This window comes from Numida meleagris, chromosome 10 (assembly GCF_002078875.1).
Source record: "Numida meleagris isolate 19003 breed g44 Domestic line chromosome 10, NumMel1.0, whole genome shotgun sequence".
NCBI lineage: Eukaryota > Metazoa > Chordata > Aves > Galliformes > Numididae > Numida > Numida meleagris.
In genome coordinates, this window is record NC_034418.1 from 13,842,147 (window position 1) to 13,858,722 (window position 16,576).

At 37.7% G+C, this 16,576-nt stretch overlaps 1 protein-coding gene across 3 annotated transcripts in view; it reads left to right on the forward strand.

Annotated features, from left to right (window-relative positions):
• The window catches only part of WWOX (WW domain containing oxidoreductase), a 474,831-nt gene that overhangs the window by 108,479 nt on the left and 349,776 nt on the right, over positions 1–16,576 (forward strand). For all 3 annotated transcript variants that reach the window (XM_021408203.1, XM_021408204.1, XM_021408205.1), the window contains 2 exons: positions 6,955–7,140; positions 10,735–10,999. In XM_021408203.1, the coding sequence (XP_021263878.1) occupies positions 6,955–7,140; positions 10,735–10,999 (451 nt within the window). The remainder of the gene's footprint in view (positions 1–6,954; positions 7,141–10,734; positions 11,000–16,576) is intronic.

Genomic DNA, 16,576 nt, shown 5'->3' on the forward strand with positions numbered 1-16,576 from the left:
TCCTTCTAATTTCTTTTCTGACTTATTCTGGCCAGGTACATGTTAAGACTGTGAATCCCCAGTGGCCTTCTGCTCAGCACACTGGTGGTTTTGGTTCCCATTTTGAGCCACGTGTTTATGCCAAAGTCTAAGACAAATCTAAGGCGGCTCATAAAATGTTTTGGAGTCCACTTCTAAAAGGCTTCAGAGGCACTGCCTTTCTACAAAGTTCCAGAAGATACATCAGCTGCAAGAGGTGTTTTGAGTATCTAAGGAAGTAAAATATATATGACTTAATATGCCTAATTAAAATCTATTATGTTGAAAATAAAACAAAGAATGTGTAGCAGTATAGCTTAATGGATTTTAAGATTTGTGTTTAAAAGATGTTGTCTTCTAAAAGTTCTGAAATATAAGGCACATCTATCTATTCAATTGCATATGCATTAAAACATATTTAGTCAATTTAGTTAAAGCTTTTATATGGAAGATAATTAAAACACATGAAGGCAGAGTCTTCTGGCACTTGGGTATGAATGCTTTACTGCTGACATTAGACAGACCATGCATATGCCACATGTGTCTTAATCTTAGAACCAAAAAATTTGCGTTATGCTCTGCAAAGGTTGTATTTCTTCATTAGCTGCTCCCAAGGCATCAAAAATCCCAGAGGATTTCAAAGGACATTAATTTTTATCACAACATGGAATCTTTCAGGTCTGAATGGCAGCACACAGCTGCTGTGGGCTTGATTACAGCTCTATATATCTCTGGGCAAAACAGAGGAAAGAGTTGTCAGTGGCAAGTGAAATGTTCAAAGTGCATAAAGTGTTTTATTGTTTAAATGATCAACTCTGGTTCCTAAAGCATATTCCAAAGGGTTAGCTGTTTTCAATGGAAAATACCGTGAATATGTAATAAAAGTAGTAACTGGCCTTTCTTGTGAGTTGTAGCTTCCCTTTTTTTTTTTTTTTTTTACAACCATATAGTGTGTGCAAAGGAAATTTGTATCTTTGGAATTTCTCGTGAAAATAACATATCATTCCATGGTTACTGCAAAATGAACGTTCCTTTAGAGCTGGCATATGTTTATTAGTAACTGCTTGTGTATGTTTGTAAATGATGCTTTGCTATTGGGATTTAGAAAAAGATAGAGTTGTCCCTATGTGAATTGCTGAAAGAAAATTACCAGATTCTGCATGTTTTCTATGGATATTTAAAAAAAAGATCTTTGCAAAATGTGACAAAAAGTGGAATGAGGGGCTCCTCATGCTATGCCAGAGCTTGAGAAAAGGAAGAAGAGCATGCAGAATGGAAATACTGAAAGGTTGAACAGATACAGAAATTAAGTTTCACAGCCGTATTTGGTCCCCTTTCTACCCTGGCCTGTCACCAGGAATTTCAAAATCCATATGCACGGAGGTGTTCTGTGTACTCTGGGATAGAGAGCTAGCAAAGATGCAACATTTTGACAATGCACAATGTGGATTTTTGGGTGGATTTTGGTGTGACGTGCAGTTCTGAGAAGGCACTTGGGTTAGGGATGATCAGCCCTGATACTTTTTCATACCAATTCCCTGAGTTTTGCTGTCAGAGATAATTTAGGGTTAGATTAGAGCTGTGGAGGAGATTCACAGCTGTGGATAATGGGCCCCAAAAAGGCAAAACTGTCCCTGGTATGAACACAGTGGAAGAAATAAAACCCCCACATGCTCATGAAATGTAATTCTTCCTTCTTAATAAGAGGGGAAGTATATGTGAACAGGAAGAGAAGGCTCTAAGCTCATGGATTGAGTTCATTGATCCTTGTTCAGAGGTTTGCTTCTTCATACTTTCAGGAAAATAACAGAGGAGTAATAGCATATGTACAGACTGGGCTAATCCCCGAGGTGGTAGGAAGGCATCTGTCTTGCAGTTATCAGTTAGAAAGTAAGTATTAGTGCCATTAGTCTTGACCTTCATTTAAAATAAATAATTTGTTATCAAAAGACAGTGGTTTACTGGTGTGATGATATAACAAAATGTATGTTAAAAAGTTCCTAATTCCTCAGATTTGTGGTATCATGATTATAGTGTATAAAGCAGCAAAATGTAGGAGACAGATTATGTCATAACTTAAACCTCATCCCTACTTTTCTTATTTTGTGTGTAATCTGTGAAATTCATACTACAGTAAAATGTTAAAATCTGAATTTGTATCTTTTTTGAGGGAAAATACATTGGGCAGTGTAGGTTTTACTAATGTCAGCTTGATGGCAACATTACAAATGTTTTAGACGTTAATGTTAACGGTATAAATATATATATATATTTTTGTATTGGGTCTAAATTTCTCTTCAGAGAAATTAAGATTTTTACAGGGATTAGTTAAGATTTAATACAGGGAAAACCAGGACCAATGGATGTTTTCTGTTTAGATCTAAATCTGTTGAGACCTTTTTTTCTTCTCCAAACCTCTATGAAATTGTGCACTCAAGATTTTATAGAGGTAATTAATAATGATTGAGAGATGGTTGACCTATATGGCAGTATGTAGATGATATTTTATGAACATACAGGAGCAGCTGCTCATAATTCCCATGTATTAGGTATGAAGAGAGAAGCAGAACAATTTCAGTCCATTCCCATTAATCTCTTGGAAATGGGGCAGAAGTATTTGCTGAGCAACAGTGTCAAATCCTGCGAAGAAATCCAGTTGGAAGAATTTGAGAGAATTTTACTTGCTTATAGCTAGAGGTCATCCATCAGGGCTCTAAGTCCTGTGTTAGTAGCTTGACTTAAAATGAAGCCTGTCTGACAAGGATCCACTATTCTGTCAACTGACAGGTGGCAATAGAAGCTATTTTTGGTATCTTTTCAGTCAATGCTCTCAGAAAATGGGAAGTTAGGCATGCATTAAGCATTCATTTCCAAAATTCATATAGTTAAGCAGTGCTTTTTTATGCGTGTTTAAGTTCTAATCAAAGTAGTAAATATTTTGGGGGTGGGTGTTAGATCATACATGGTACCAAGATCTCCTGCTGCTCTTTGACTTCTAGTGATTTCCTTGTTGCTCAGTTTCCCATTGTTGCTGCTTGCACAATTGAGAGAAATTTCTGGATGTGATTGTTTAACTCATTTTTTCTTTTGTTTTCTGGGGAGCCATATGGCTGCATTTTGGTTATCCTCTTTGTGAGTACAGACATTTCCTCACAAAAGAACTAGCATTTTCTGGCTCGGAGAGAAAACAACCTGGGTGTTCGGAGTTATGGGATGGAAAAACGTGGTGGGCTGTGACTTTGCTTCTTTATGGAAGAGAAGTCACATCTCTCTGCCTTCTTTACTGGCCGTGACATAGGTCTACAGTTGCTTATGGGACTTGGGGGATATGGCAAAGCCTTTTCTGTTGAATTTCAGTGTAATTCCAAACAGTGTGAACTTTTCAAATCACTTGAGAAGTGCCCCAGATGGTGTGACATTCTGCTTCATGGGAAGATTTCAAAGTATTCCCTTTGCATAATTTCTGGTTAACTATTTCATTGCATTTGCAATGGGAGAACACCAAAGCCACGAACTCTGTTGACATTTTGGTGGTGTTTGTTTAACCTCCTAGTGCACAGGCTACATTTGTTGAAAAATATTATTCTTACCTTTGCAAATCATCGGTAATTAATTCCCTTGGAAATATCTACTGCTGCACATAGCCAGCTTGGGAGTCTGCTGACAGATCATAGTTTTACATCACCAAATTGATTACTACATTTTGTAACTAACTGATTTATAGCAGCAACTTAATTTCTGTATCTCTCTATTTTAAAATACAAAAAGTGAATACATAAATGCAGAGCAGTTGGATTGCTTTGTTGCTTCTAATGGTGAATTTAGCACAGCATGCAAGATCTGAATGACTTGCCTGGTACTAGGGTTTAGTGATGTGTCACAGGCTTGTGAAGTGCCCAAGATATTCAGTGGTTTTTAGCGGAGATATTCACAATTAAAAATGTCCTTATTAATTCTACATGCTTTTTAACTTTCAGTAAACTGTAGCTACAATTACCAAGACAATGAGAGTTTTCTACAATTGCTGCGTAGCTTACAGTTGAAGCAGTATATTCTCTAGTCTCGGTCATGCTGTGAATGAGAAGAAACAGTGACTACATGCTATGGTGGAGCAGCTTATGTTCAACTCCCAGTACATACTTAAATTGTAATGGTAGAACACATTAGCTCACTTGGTGTGATGTAAGTCACTGACTGAAGACATTTTAAGGAGACATAGGGGTAAATTTGCAAAACACTTTGGAAGGTTTTAACTATACGGAGTTTCCAGAAAGATCAAGTAGGCGTCATGGTTAAAGGGAACAGCTTGGTAATGTCAATACTAAGAAAATTTTCCATTGCCAGTGACTATTTTGTTAGTCTTAGTTATGGCTTTGATGTAGAATTACAAACTACTTGAAACCAAGGAGAGATTTTTTTTTCCTTGGGCTCAGGAGGAAGCCTAATGTAGATCACAGCAGTGTTTTTAATGAACTTGTGAAATCAAGGTCATAGTTCTGCTATCACTTAAAAATACTCCTGTCATAAAGCAAAGCTGTAGTGCCAGATGTGTGGTGTGAATTGTCAAGTATCTTAAAAATTTTGTTCCTGCATAATGATACGTTCAGTGATACAGAGCTCTGCACCACTGAGATTAGAATCTGTCATCTGTGGCTGAAATTCATAACCATGTGATGACTGTTACAAAGATAATGTGAAATGGCTATGTAATCTCATTCCGTTCCTAGTGTGTAAATGTCCAGGTCACAAAAACTTAGGTGACAATTTTCAGTAATGGGACCTTTGTTAGCAGTGAGACGAGGGACGCTGATAGCTTTGTAGTGTGGATCCAGATCTGAGAGGTGGTTCTTTCTGAGCTGAGATGATGCACAACAGCAGTAGCTGCTAGTACAGCCCTTTAGGATTCTTTTCTGTGATGTTTACTAGAGAAACTACTTTTAAACCATTTAAAAACACTAACGCTGATTACAAATATAGGTATTACTTTTTCAATGGGATATTTACTTAAAATGTTTCTGTATTCATTTTTATATTTCTTCACAGATTTTTAATAGGGTATTGTAAGTATTTTTAACTTTAGTCTCTTTAAATTTCATTACCTTTATTAAAAAATAGAACAAAATATTATTCAGAAAATAAAAAGCTCACGACTGAGGTATAATTTTATTTCCTTTATAAAACCCTATTTAATTCACTTACAATTTAATAGTGACTACCTTTTATAGTTTTATAATTTTAGAATCCTCTTTTTAATTAATTGAGCTGAGAGATTTAGGTATAGAGTGCACATTTTGCCTCTGGTAGTTACTGTGCAATTAGTATTAATGAAGGATATTACAATTTGGATAGGTGGAATATACCACTAGTTCATTTGTGGGTCCTTTCTGTCTTACTGTGGTCTGTTATTTCATGCTATGTATAAAAATTATCGCATAAAGTTAAAATCTTTCTATACAAACGTGCCACATTTGCTTTCTCAGGGAATTATGATGGTATTTTCTGTATGACTGCAGTACTCACGTGCCCCAGTTCTCAAAGAGGAGGCTCTTATACCAAAAACCAGCATCTATGCTGAAGAAACTTGTTCCTTTTCCCAGAAGATTTACAAATCTGTAAATTAATTCTTGCCAGAGCTTTTCATAAACTTTGAGAGGAGATGATGAATCATCCGAAGTTTCCCCACATGCATTCTCAGTCTTCACGAGGCTTTGTTTTCCTCCTGGCAGATGGATCTTGAACAGGCAAGATGAACTTGAGTTTAAAGCATTTTGATAAAATATGCCTCAAAGGATTGGATTTCTTTTAAAAAATATGGTCTTGTATGCCCCAGCAAAGAGCCTGATCCTTCAGTGTTGAGTGAGACGGCAAAAGCACTACCTTTGTGCAAAGTGGTTTGAGCAGAAAGGGAGAACCTTGCCTTTAAAAGGACAGTCCTCCTTTATCTTCAGTTTGTTTTGCAGAAGCAGCATGTATAGGAAACTATTACGCGTGTGTCACTGCCCAAAAGGAAAATCAGAAATTCAGCACTTCAGAAAACAAGCTCCCAAAATGCAAAGATGTTTCATCCCACATCTGAAGCATTTTTTTTTTCCCAAATTGACACGAGTACAGATATTAGATTCTTAACTTCTTATAAAACCAGACTACACTGGTAACTTCCAAACAGGGTTGCAGTTGAAATTCACTTTAGTAAAGATGTGGCTTTCTGCTTATGTCAGTGGTGATGCACAAATCTCAGCGTTCAGCTAAGGTGAGCGTGATTCTGCAAGAAATGTTTTTGAAATCTGGACTATCAAAATCAGGGCTCTCAAACGTGCCTGAAGGATCCTAGATTCAGTCAGGTCTGTTTGACAGCCTGGGCCTTCATTTTCCATCTTCTTTTCTGCAATTCCTCTCGCAGATGCTCAGAGCAGAGGTATGTACCCTTTTTAACCATGTAGGAGAAGATCTGATGCTGGGTCTCCTCTCTTCTACATGTAGGGCTGTGAGGAGTGCTTGAACTGAGGGCAAGCAGCTGCTGTTCCTAGTTGTGCTCTGTTTGATATCTTTAAACTTAGGGTTTACATTGGGTGGTTGATTTTGCATTTGTCACGGGATTTTGTCCATTGCAGTGAAGATGAAATAAGCTGGAACAGGCTACCCAAACAAATGCAACAGTATTAATGTTTTGGTGTTAGAGCTGCACTTCGTTCCTCTCTAAATACGTTTTCCCAGAGGTGATGGTGGCACTGAGTGCCTCAGCGGTGCCCTGTGGTGGGCTCTGTGCAGAACCAGCAGTGGGCAGCCCTGCTGCTCCTCACATAGCCCCGCTCTGCAGAAGTGATGCCTGCACCCAGTGCATGGACTTGTTTCCCACGGGAATGCAACTAAGTGCATTTCACAGAGCTACCTTTCTCTAGACACAGTTTTAACCTTTAATACTTTTGATTGTTCAAGGCCTCTTCACATCCTGGTCTGCAACGCTGCCGTGTTCTGCCCTCCGTGGTGCTTGACGGAGGATGGCCTGGAGTCCACCTTCCAGGTGAATCACTTGGGGCACTTCTATCTCGTCCAGCTGCTGGAGGATGTCCTGCGCCGCTCCTCTCCTGCCAGGGTGGTGGTCGTGTCCTCAGAATCACACAGGTTGGTTAAATTTACGCTGCGGTCTGGGTTTAGCTGAGATCTGCCGTCCTTAAAGCAGAAATGGTGATGGCAGAGCTGTGAAAGTTTTTAAAAAGGAAAGGCCCTGCTCTAAAGCATTTGTTGTTTGAATAATCTCTTTAAAAACAGCATTGCCAGTGCCTGTGGATGTTGCTACATTGCCATATGTAAAGCATGTTCTAGTTTGTGGGTATTTTTTGATCATTCTTTGTATGAATGCAGATTTTCACCGCATATCAGACCACTTATTGATTTCAGTAGGAGATGGAATAATAATTGATTAAATCTGAATGGCATGACCTATATTGATTTGTCATTCAACTACTTCAACATCTTACCAAGAAGAATGTGCAGTTATTTCAGTAGGAGAAACAATGCAATTAAAAACTACTAGATGAAATCCAATTGTTTTATAATGAGAAATTAGGGAATTCAATGCAGGCATTAGCTGTATAATGTAACTGGGAAATAGTATAGTTAATACATATTAGAACACTGGCCTTGCCTCTTTTGGTGAAAGTCTTAATTAAAATATTAGATACTCGTATTTCCTACTGTCACGAGAAATACAATTGGCAAAACAGACGTGATGAGGTTTGCCTTATTTCAGTTGTGCTTGAAATGTTTGTTTTAATAACTGAGAAGAAGGTTTTGATATGAATTAGAGAGTTTCTTGTGCAAAATGGAGGCCCCAGTTCTGAATTTTAGAGAGCGCAAACCACTTACTGGCTTCCAATTTAGTTCAAGGACTATAAGATTAGACTTATAACGTCCAACTTTAAACATTGCCGTTGATTTCTATTTCACTTCTGGTCATGTGTAACATCTTTAGCAAACCCAAAGAAAGAATGTGTGAGCGGTGTTTTTTTCTTTTTTTTCCCCTGCCTTCATATTTCTGAAATGTTTTAGTGACCCAGCATGAAGCTTATTTTTTTAATCATGTTTCCATAAAATGTAACCCCAGGGACCTGGTAGAGGGAGACCAGCCAAGGGTCAGGCTGAAACCTTTATCACTTCCAAACACAGGGGCTTATGGTATAAATGACACACTGCAGATAGATTTACTTTTACCATTTTAAATTTATGATGGCTGAAATGAAAGAAGAAATAGAAAATGCCAGTAATAATCCTCCCCCGTGTTAAAAAGACATGAAATGTCTAGTAATTAGGTGGTAACAAAATCTGGACATCCTTATCTTTGCAAATCACACCAGGTCTGTGAAAGCAAGTAGCAGAGTCCTGTTAGGAGTGAGGGAGGCTACTGTGGGGCAGGCAAGATAGCTCTAGAAATAAATCTGCCAAGTCCAATCACTTGCCAGATGTGGATGGCACAATGGGATACGTATAAATGAGCTGTTATTTAATGGGGGATTATGTTGAATTGTCAGCTGCTTGTTCCCCTTTGTAAGTTTGTGTCTGATGGTATTTTAAATGACATCTTTGTTTTTCACTATATTAAATGTTACGTATCACTAGAGCTCACAGTTCTGGACATCTTTATCTGTGTTTTCAAAAACATTTTTTGAAGTGCTCATTGCTGATTTCATAATATCAGCCAAGGTTTATAGAAGCTAGTGAAAAAATAAGTAACAGCCTATGTTTGAGTAAAATAATAAACACATCTACTTGACTTTGCCCTTCTTCCCATTCATGTCATACCTTAGCATTTGAAATGATCATTGTAAATAACTCTGGTTTTGCCCCTAATCAGTTTAATGGGAAGAAGTTGATGTAAGGAGTTAGTTTAGACATTAGGTATTATTGGGTAGTAGTACTTTCTGACCTACTTGAGAACTCTGTGCCTTAAACTATGTTGTAAAACAGAAGTGTTGGTATCTAATTACTTCCATAAACCTTGGCTAGATCTTTTAGCTGGAGTCAAGACCCCCTGTTAGGGGAAAAATAAAGTCCCCTGTTTGCGGAAAATATTATACTAGACTGCTTCAAGGCAAGATATTTATTTGCCTCTCTGGTTCCTCGTTCTTTTTAGTTACTTATCTGGATTCAGCACAAATGAAATCTGTTTAAATTAAGCTTTCCGTACTCTAAGCACATCATATTAGAATCAGAATAATAAGTAGGTTGACTTTCCTTCTGTCTTTATTTCTGTGTAGTTAATTTGATTGTACAGTCCTTATCCTACTGAATTCAATGAGATTGCCGACATAAGTAAGATTGACTCACTTGAAGGATGGGACTCAAAGTACGCCAGTGTGTTTCCATTGCATGGTATACAAAAAGTATTTTATTTATAGATTATTTTTGGTATCCTAAGTGGTTACTTGAGGAATGAATATAGGAAATTCCTCCCAGAATAGCCTTGTTAATTTTCAGAGATGTCTGTTATCTAACTGAAAATTATGAAAGAGATTTTTTTTTAATTGAAAGGCCAATTCTGCAAGATATAGGGCATTCTGGGTTCCACTTGAGTTCAAATACTGTAGTTGCTTTGCTCTAAATGTATAATAATCCTGCTATTAAAATGGATGTAGAAATTCCAGCTGATCTCTTCATTTCTGAGTACGAGATGCAAAATTAGTAAAGATATTTTAAAACATTTTTCTAGTGTGTACTATAATTATGTTTATCCCTGTTCTCCCTAGCTGATTCTGAAAACTCAGTATTAAAAAGAGCTTGCTAATTCTGTTTTATTTTTAGTAGCTCTTCTGGGTGGAACATGGGTCTGTAACTAAATATAGTATTATTTTCTAATATTAAGATAAACTAGTAAATTGATACATCAAAATTGTAAGAATTGGAAAAAATACTATATGAAAAAAATCCTTTTCTTCATCTAAAAGTCTTTAGAACATTCCCTACTTTGTTATTAAAAAAAAAAAAAAAAAGAAAGAAACAAACAGCTGGTGTTTAATGACTCTGTCAGACCCAATTAAAAAACATCAACTAGTTACTTTGATTTGTGTTCAGCCATGCCATGGGTATACTTAAAAACATTATACTCTGCCAGAACTCATTTTGGCTTTGTTTACGTTTGTCTTTTAAACATATAAGACTATTGATGGCAAGTTACCAAGGTTATAACCCCTTTATATTCATCAATTTTTAATCTAAAAAAGAGTCTAAGAGGCAGTGAGACTCATCCATAGTTACTTGAACACTTAAATGAAAGTGTTCAGTATATGATGAAATAATCAGGGGAATGGATGAAATGAAAGGATGCTGTTTTTCTTTGCTTCTAAGACAGTGCTATTTTATCCTACATTATTTCCTGCAAGCTAATTGTGCTTTTGTGGAACTATAGCAATTTTACCTTTTTTGATTTAGAAGAATGTAATTCATCAGTTTATACAAAGCTTTTAAATCATTAAAACATTTTCTTGAACTTGTTTTTACTTATTATTTGTGTTTGCTAATTATTCAATAATTTTACTGCTATATGTATGGGACTATTCCTTGGGCTTTGAGTAATTTCCAGTAGATACTTGCAACTGCCAAATAAATGCATGTTTTATTTTGGTTCTGGCCAAGTTCTACTCAGTTATCTACATTTTATGTTGTTCTTAGTGAGAGCAAAATTAACTCTGGGGTATCTAAGGTATATTTACTGTTTTTTAGGTTTACAGAAATTAAAGACTCCTCTGGAAAACTCGATTTCAGCCTGCTTTCTCCATCTAAGAAGGAGTATTGGGCTATGTTGGCCTACAATCGTTCCAAACTTTGCAATATACTGTTCTCCAACGAGCTGAACCGACGCCTTTCTCCCCATGGGGTGACGTCTAATTCAGTCCATCCTGGAAATATGATTTACTCCTCCATTCATCGTAGCTGGTGGGTGTATACCCTGCTGTTTACCTTGGCTCGACCTTTCACCAAATCCATGGTAAGTGAATGACTTAACAGTATTTTACACATCTTCAGTTTTCAAATCAGGGGAGTAAAGTTATAAAATTCCAGATGTATGTATTTGCTTTGACCTTTTGCCTTTTATAACTACAACCTTGATTTTAATGACAAACATAATGTCAAGATCGTGAGTGGTCTAGAAAAGGTTACTTCAACCATTTTAGATTAAATTTGTCAATGTGCTGTAAAGGCACCATGTTAGATGGATTGAGTGACTTCCATGTTTGACTTGCTCTGATTAAGGTATTTGTATATTTTAGGTCTGGGATAGTTCAGAGTTATTTCTCTGCTCAGTATATGTAAAACATCAAAAACTTCTTTGGTTTTTAAGTGGAATATGCTTGACTGCATTTTTTATGTAAACAGATGTCCTAGTTAGAAAAGATACTACAGACATTATTAATGGCTGAGGGAAAGTGCTTTCAGTGGTAAAAGCACCTTCATTCATATTTTAAAATAACAACAACAACAATGATTTTCTTGATTCTTTTAAAGCACTAAAGGCAGTGGGGGTTTTCCCTTTGTCTTCACGCTGGACTTTGGGTTGGGACAGTAATGCAGTGAAAAGCTGTGCTATTCTTTCATAGCCAACATTATGGAGCTTCATTATATAAGACATTTCAGCATCTCCAGTGCTTGGAGGAGGTTACTCTTATCTCTTGATCCTCTAACACAGCATACTTTTAAGGAGTCCAAAAATGACTTTTACTTCATCGAGAACTGGCTTCTTTTTAATGTTGTTGACTGCTTCTTATCAATTTATATTTCTTACGATAAAGAATGGTATTCCCAAATAGGGAACAAGGGGAAGGGGGCGTTTCCCTTGAATAGTTGCAGCTAGGAGTCAGGGAAATTAAAAAATTAATGCCAGTGACAAACTTATCTAGCCATGGCAATTTGGTCAGGCCAGATCAGGTCCCTTTTACAGAGGACTTAATGACCAACACAAGTAGTTGTTGTGTAATGTAACTTACTATCTCTGACCTAACAACAGAGACCAAATTAATTGCTTTTATTTGAAAGAGAGCAGAGCACAGAAGCAATTGTTGCAGCTTGATCTACAGCATAACCTCTAGAAGTGGAGCAGGCGATCTTAAATTTTACTGGGTTAATGTAAGTGGAAAACGCAGAGTATTTAAAACTCTGGTTATGTGTCCAAAAATGAACAGCTTTTTGAGCAATACTGGATTTTCATGGAGCAAAACTATAAACACCCTTTCAAGCATGGGTGTACTGACAATGCGGCAGTCAGAAGAGTCTTCACACTTCTATCCTCTACCTGCAGTTTGCAGCCAGTATGTATCCGAAACCTATTTATGTCTGTGAGTTTGTAAGTGAGCATTTTGGCACCTTGAGACAAGCAATAATGTCTTTCAATAGCATGTTTTGTGACCAAAATCTTTAAAACTATGTCTCTGCTGAGTTAAGGATAGTTTATAAAGCAAATTCTTTAAGTTCTCCTGAGAATGGATTAATGTGTGCTATCACCATCCAGTGAAAAGGATCCAGTCTGTGGAGCTTTTATGAATTGTTAGTTTTATTTCATCTGACATATTTTCACAGAGGAACTTTTTGTGTTTGTTGCTCATGTAAACTTATCCTCTAGGGAACAAAATAAAACACGGATGTTCGTTTTGAAGTCTTTACATTGATAGATTTTTTGATAGTGCCTTTTTATTTATAAGTGGTATGTAGAAGAGAATACAAAATACAGTACAAAAGATACCAGCATTGAAGAACAGTGCACTCTAAGCCTGATTGCTTCAGTAAGTCCTTTGGTAGTGAGCAACAGTAGAACAAGGGGCAGCGGGCTGAAACTGGAACACAGGGGGTTCCATACTAACACAGGAAATAACTTCTTTACTGTCAGAGTGACAGAGCACTGGAACAGGCTGCCCGGAGAGGTTGCGGAGTCTCCTTCTCTGGAGATAATTAAGACCCACCTGGCTGCCTACCTGTGTGACCTGCTGTAGGGAACCTGCTTTAGCAGGGGGGTTGGACTCAAAGATCCCTAGAGGTCTCTTCCAACACCTACAATTCTGTGTTTCTGTGTTTGTACGTAATTCACAGACCATTTAAATGTTGTGATGGTGGATATGGGTGAGGGTAAGCATCGGTCTTGTAAGTCATTGTGATATTAATTTTTATATATTAATTTATATCACTAACCTTATTGCTGACTTTGCTGAGGATGTGTCTGTGGGCTTCCTCACGGTGTTTGTGAGGCATCTCACCCCAGAGTTTAGGTGAGCTTTGTGGTTAGAATACTTACCTTAGAGCTTGAAGCTGCAATCCTGACGTTATGAACTGTACATTCATGTGATTTGCAAGGATGTCTGCTTTGCACAATGCAGAATGATGCAGCAACATTTAAAGTAGTTACTACTGAGCTGGGTCCAGGCCAGAAACTGGCAGATCCATATCAAGAAGTCTGTGTGAAAACAGGAATGGTTTATCAGCTCAGGAAGGTGCCTGGCACATATGTCTGTGCCAGTTTTGAGCTCTGAGGTGGTAACTTTTCTGCATTATTGTGGCATTTCGAGAGCCTAACTCTGCTGGAGCCAGTGTGAAGTTCTTTTGAACTGTACAGGCTCCTGGACTTTGTACAGATACATACACACACATGTATATGCAAATGTGTGTACATACACGCATGTGCATGCTGACTGCAGTTGCACATAGCAGATGTTAACAGTGGTGTTTAACAACTATTTTTGTAGTAAATGTTGTTAATAAAAGATAATTAGGTCTTTAATTTGTATTTCACAAAGATGGATTTACTATATTTTGTGAGAGCGATGGATAGTTAGATTAATGCACATAGTTACAGCTGTTCAGGAAATGAAATTACATGCAGGAGAAAATTAGAAAATACATTTGATTCCCTGCTAGTTTGTTCAGAAAATATAATTCTTGTATTCTGCCCTGGCTTTAAGTTACTGCAGAGAGCGTTAGACTTTGTGATTATGACTTAGTTGTCATTATTTTCTGTGGCCCTTATGAAATTTTCTGTATGAAGTTTCTCTACTATGAATCGTAGCAGTTTGGTAATTGTTTTATTTCCAAGAATGAACAAGTATATAGTATACATCCAAAAACATTTTTTTTAATTGTAGTTGTTCACTTTTTGAATGTTGAATAGTTCCACCTTGGTTGCCAGGGATGTAATATTTTCTTCAGAAATGCATGTTTTTACATAGTATGGATCTCTGTTTTTGGGAGAGGTCATGCAGCCTCTGACACGTGGCTCTTGGGATACTCAGTATGACAGAATTTAGCTTAGGAAATGCTGCTGGTAGCTGTTCAGCTTTAGTTGATTCCCTGAGGCACTGAGAAGCAGTATTCTAGTATCAAACTTTTTTATCTGTTTGCTGTTACTTGGTGTGACTATGATGACTCAGTTTCAATAATTAGGACACTTTACAAAGTCAGGCAATTTTAAGCTCCCACTTAAGGAATAGTGTTGCAGATCATCCTTCTTACACCCTGGACTTCCTAAAAAGAACAAACGTACTTAGATAGCAGTCAATGGCTCAATGTTAGGATGGAGATCAGTGATGAGTGGCATCCCTCAGGGGTCAGTACTGAGACCAATGCTCTTTAATGTCTTCATCAATGACAATGACATTGAGTGGACCCTCAGCAAGTTTGTGGATGACTCCAAGCTGTGTGGTGTGGTCAACATGCCTGAGGGATGGGTTGCTATCCAGAGGGACCTAGACAGGCTTGAGCAGTGGGCCCAGGAGAACCTTGTGAAGTTCAACAAATCCAAGTGCAAGGTCTTGCACCTGGGTCGTGGGAACCCCCTCTGTCAATCTGTGGAATGTAAGGATGGAGCACAGCCCTGCCAAAAAGGGCTTGGGAGTACTGGTGGTTGGCAAGCTAGACACGAGCCAGCAATGCCCTCCCAGCTCACAGAGCCAACTGTATCCTGAGCTGCATCAAAGAAAGCATGGTCAGCAGAGAGAGGGAGGTGATCCTGCCCTTCTACAATGTGGTGGTGAGACCTCACCTGGAGTACTGCATCGAGATGTGGATACAGTACAGGAGAGATGTGGACCTGTTGGAGTGCGTCCAGAGGGGAGAGACAAAAATGATCCAAGGGAGGGAACACCTCCCCTCCAAGGACAGGCTGAGGGAGATGGGGCTGTTCAGCATGGAGAAGAGAAGGCTCCTGGGAGACCTGATAGCAGCCATTCAGTATCTGATCTAGCTGTTGTAGGGGAGCTGGACTAGGTGTTCTTCCAATGATTCTGTGATATGATTCGTCTTTCTTTCAAGTATGAGGTTTTTAGGTATATAATTTTAGCTGGTTTTGTTAGAGGTTCGTATCTTACTGAAAGAAATGCAACTTTATATTTCTAAAACTGTTTGAATGCTTATACCATAAAAATTATGGTTTGTTTGTGCTGCTTATAAATAACTTTTCTGTTGAATCACAGAATGCTGCCTGGAAGCTTTTGAAACATAATACAATATTTATTTCCCTCATGGATATAGGTGTAAAGGAAGTACTTATATTAAGTAGAGAGCTGGAAACTGAAAGACTCTTCATCCTTCCTCCCCCCCCCCCTCCCTTCAAGATCTAAAATATACAAGGATTTGTTAGAACTAGAGAACGAGTATTTTTTGTAGAAAGCAATAATTGCTGTTTTATTACTATAGTAACTGCAGCTCTACTAACATTCAAAGGATCTGTCTTTTACTCACCTCTTTATAGTAACTCAGTAAATTGGAGAAGCTTACAATATAATTAAGTGTAAATTGAAAAAAGTGCCCACTGTAAATAACAAATTGGAAGAGAAACTCTGAAAGGAACATACGCATAGGCCATGCAGATGCTCAGTTGGTTTGATCTAAGACTTTTGGATTTTGTTTCCTTGTGTGGTTTTTTCCTTCTTTTTTTTCTTCTCTCCCCAGCCTCTTTCCCTTTCTCCCCTTTTTCTTTCTCTTCTATTCTAGAACTAAGTAGCTTCTTTTGTTTAAAATTAATGCTAGTCATTCAGCGTCCATTTGATTTTTTTTTTTTTGCTAGTTACATAGGAGAGTAAAATTAAATAAGTTTATCATAAGTTTTTAGCTTAAGCTCAGTGTCATCTAGTGCGACCCACAGATGATTTTGTGAATGTACAATAGCATATAAAATAAGCAGAGTGCCATTATCACACACTTGTGATAGTCTTACATGGAACAAAATATTTTTGTTGGCAGGTAACAGAGCAGAAAGAGTATCATGTGCTGGAGTAGCAAGAGCTTAACAGATGTTTCAGTGAACTAAATTTTCAAATCCTTTTACATTAAGAAATGGCTAGGGTTTGTAGAAGTGCTGAGACTATTGGGTTACATTTCCTGTTGCAGTGCAAAGCCAGCCGTTGTACTAGAGCTTTAGCAGATGTGTTACGTCCTTTTAATGGTTGGGAATAAAGCATTGGTCCTGTTGCTGAGAGATAAATTACAACTAGAAGAGCTCAACCTCCAGTTTGCCACAGTAAGACCATTCTGCTCTTAATTTTTCAGTGTGTAAGAGGCTGATACTTGATCTACACTTTGATTT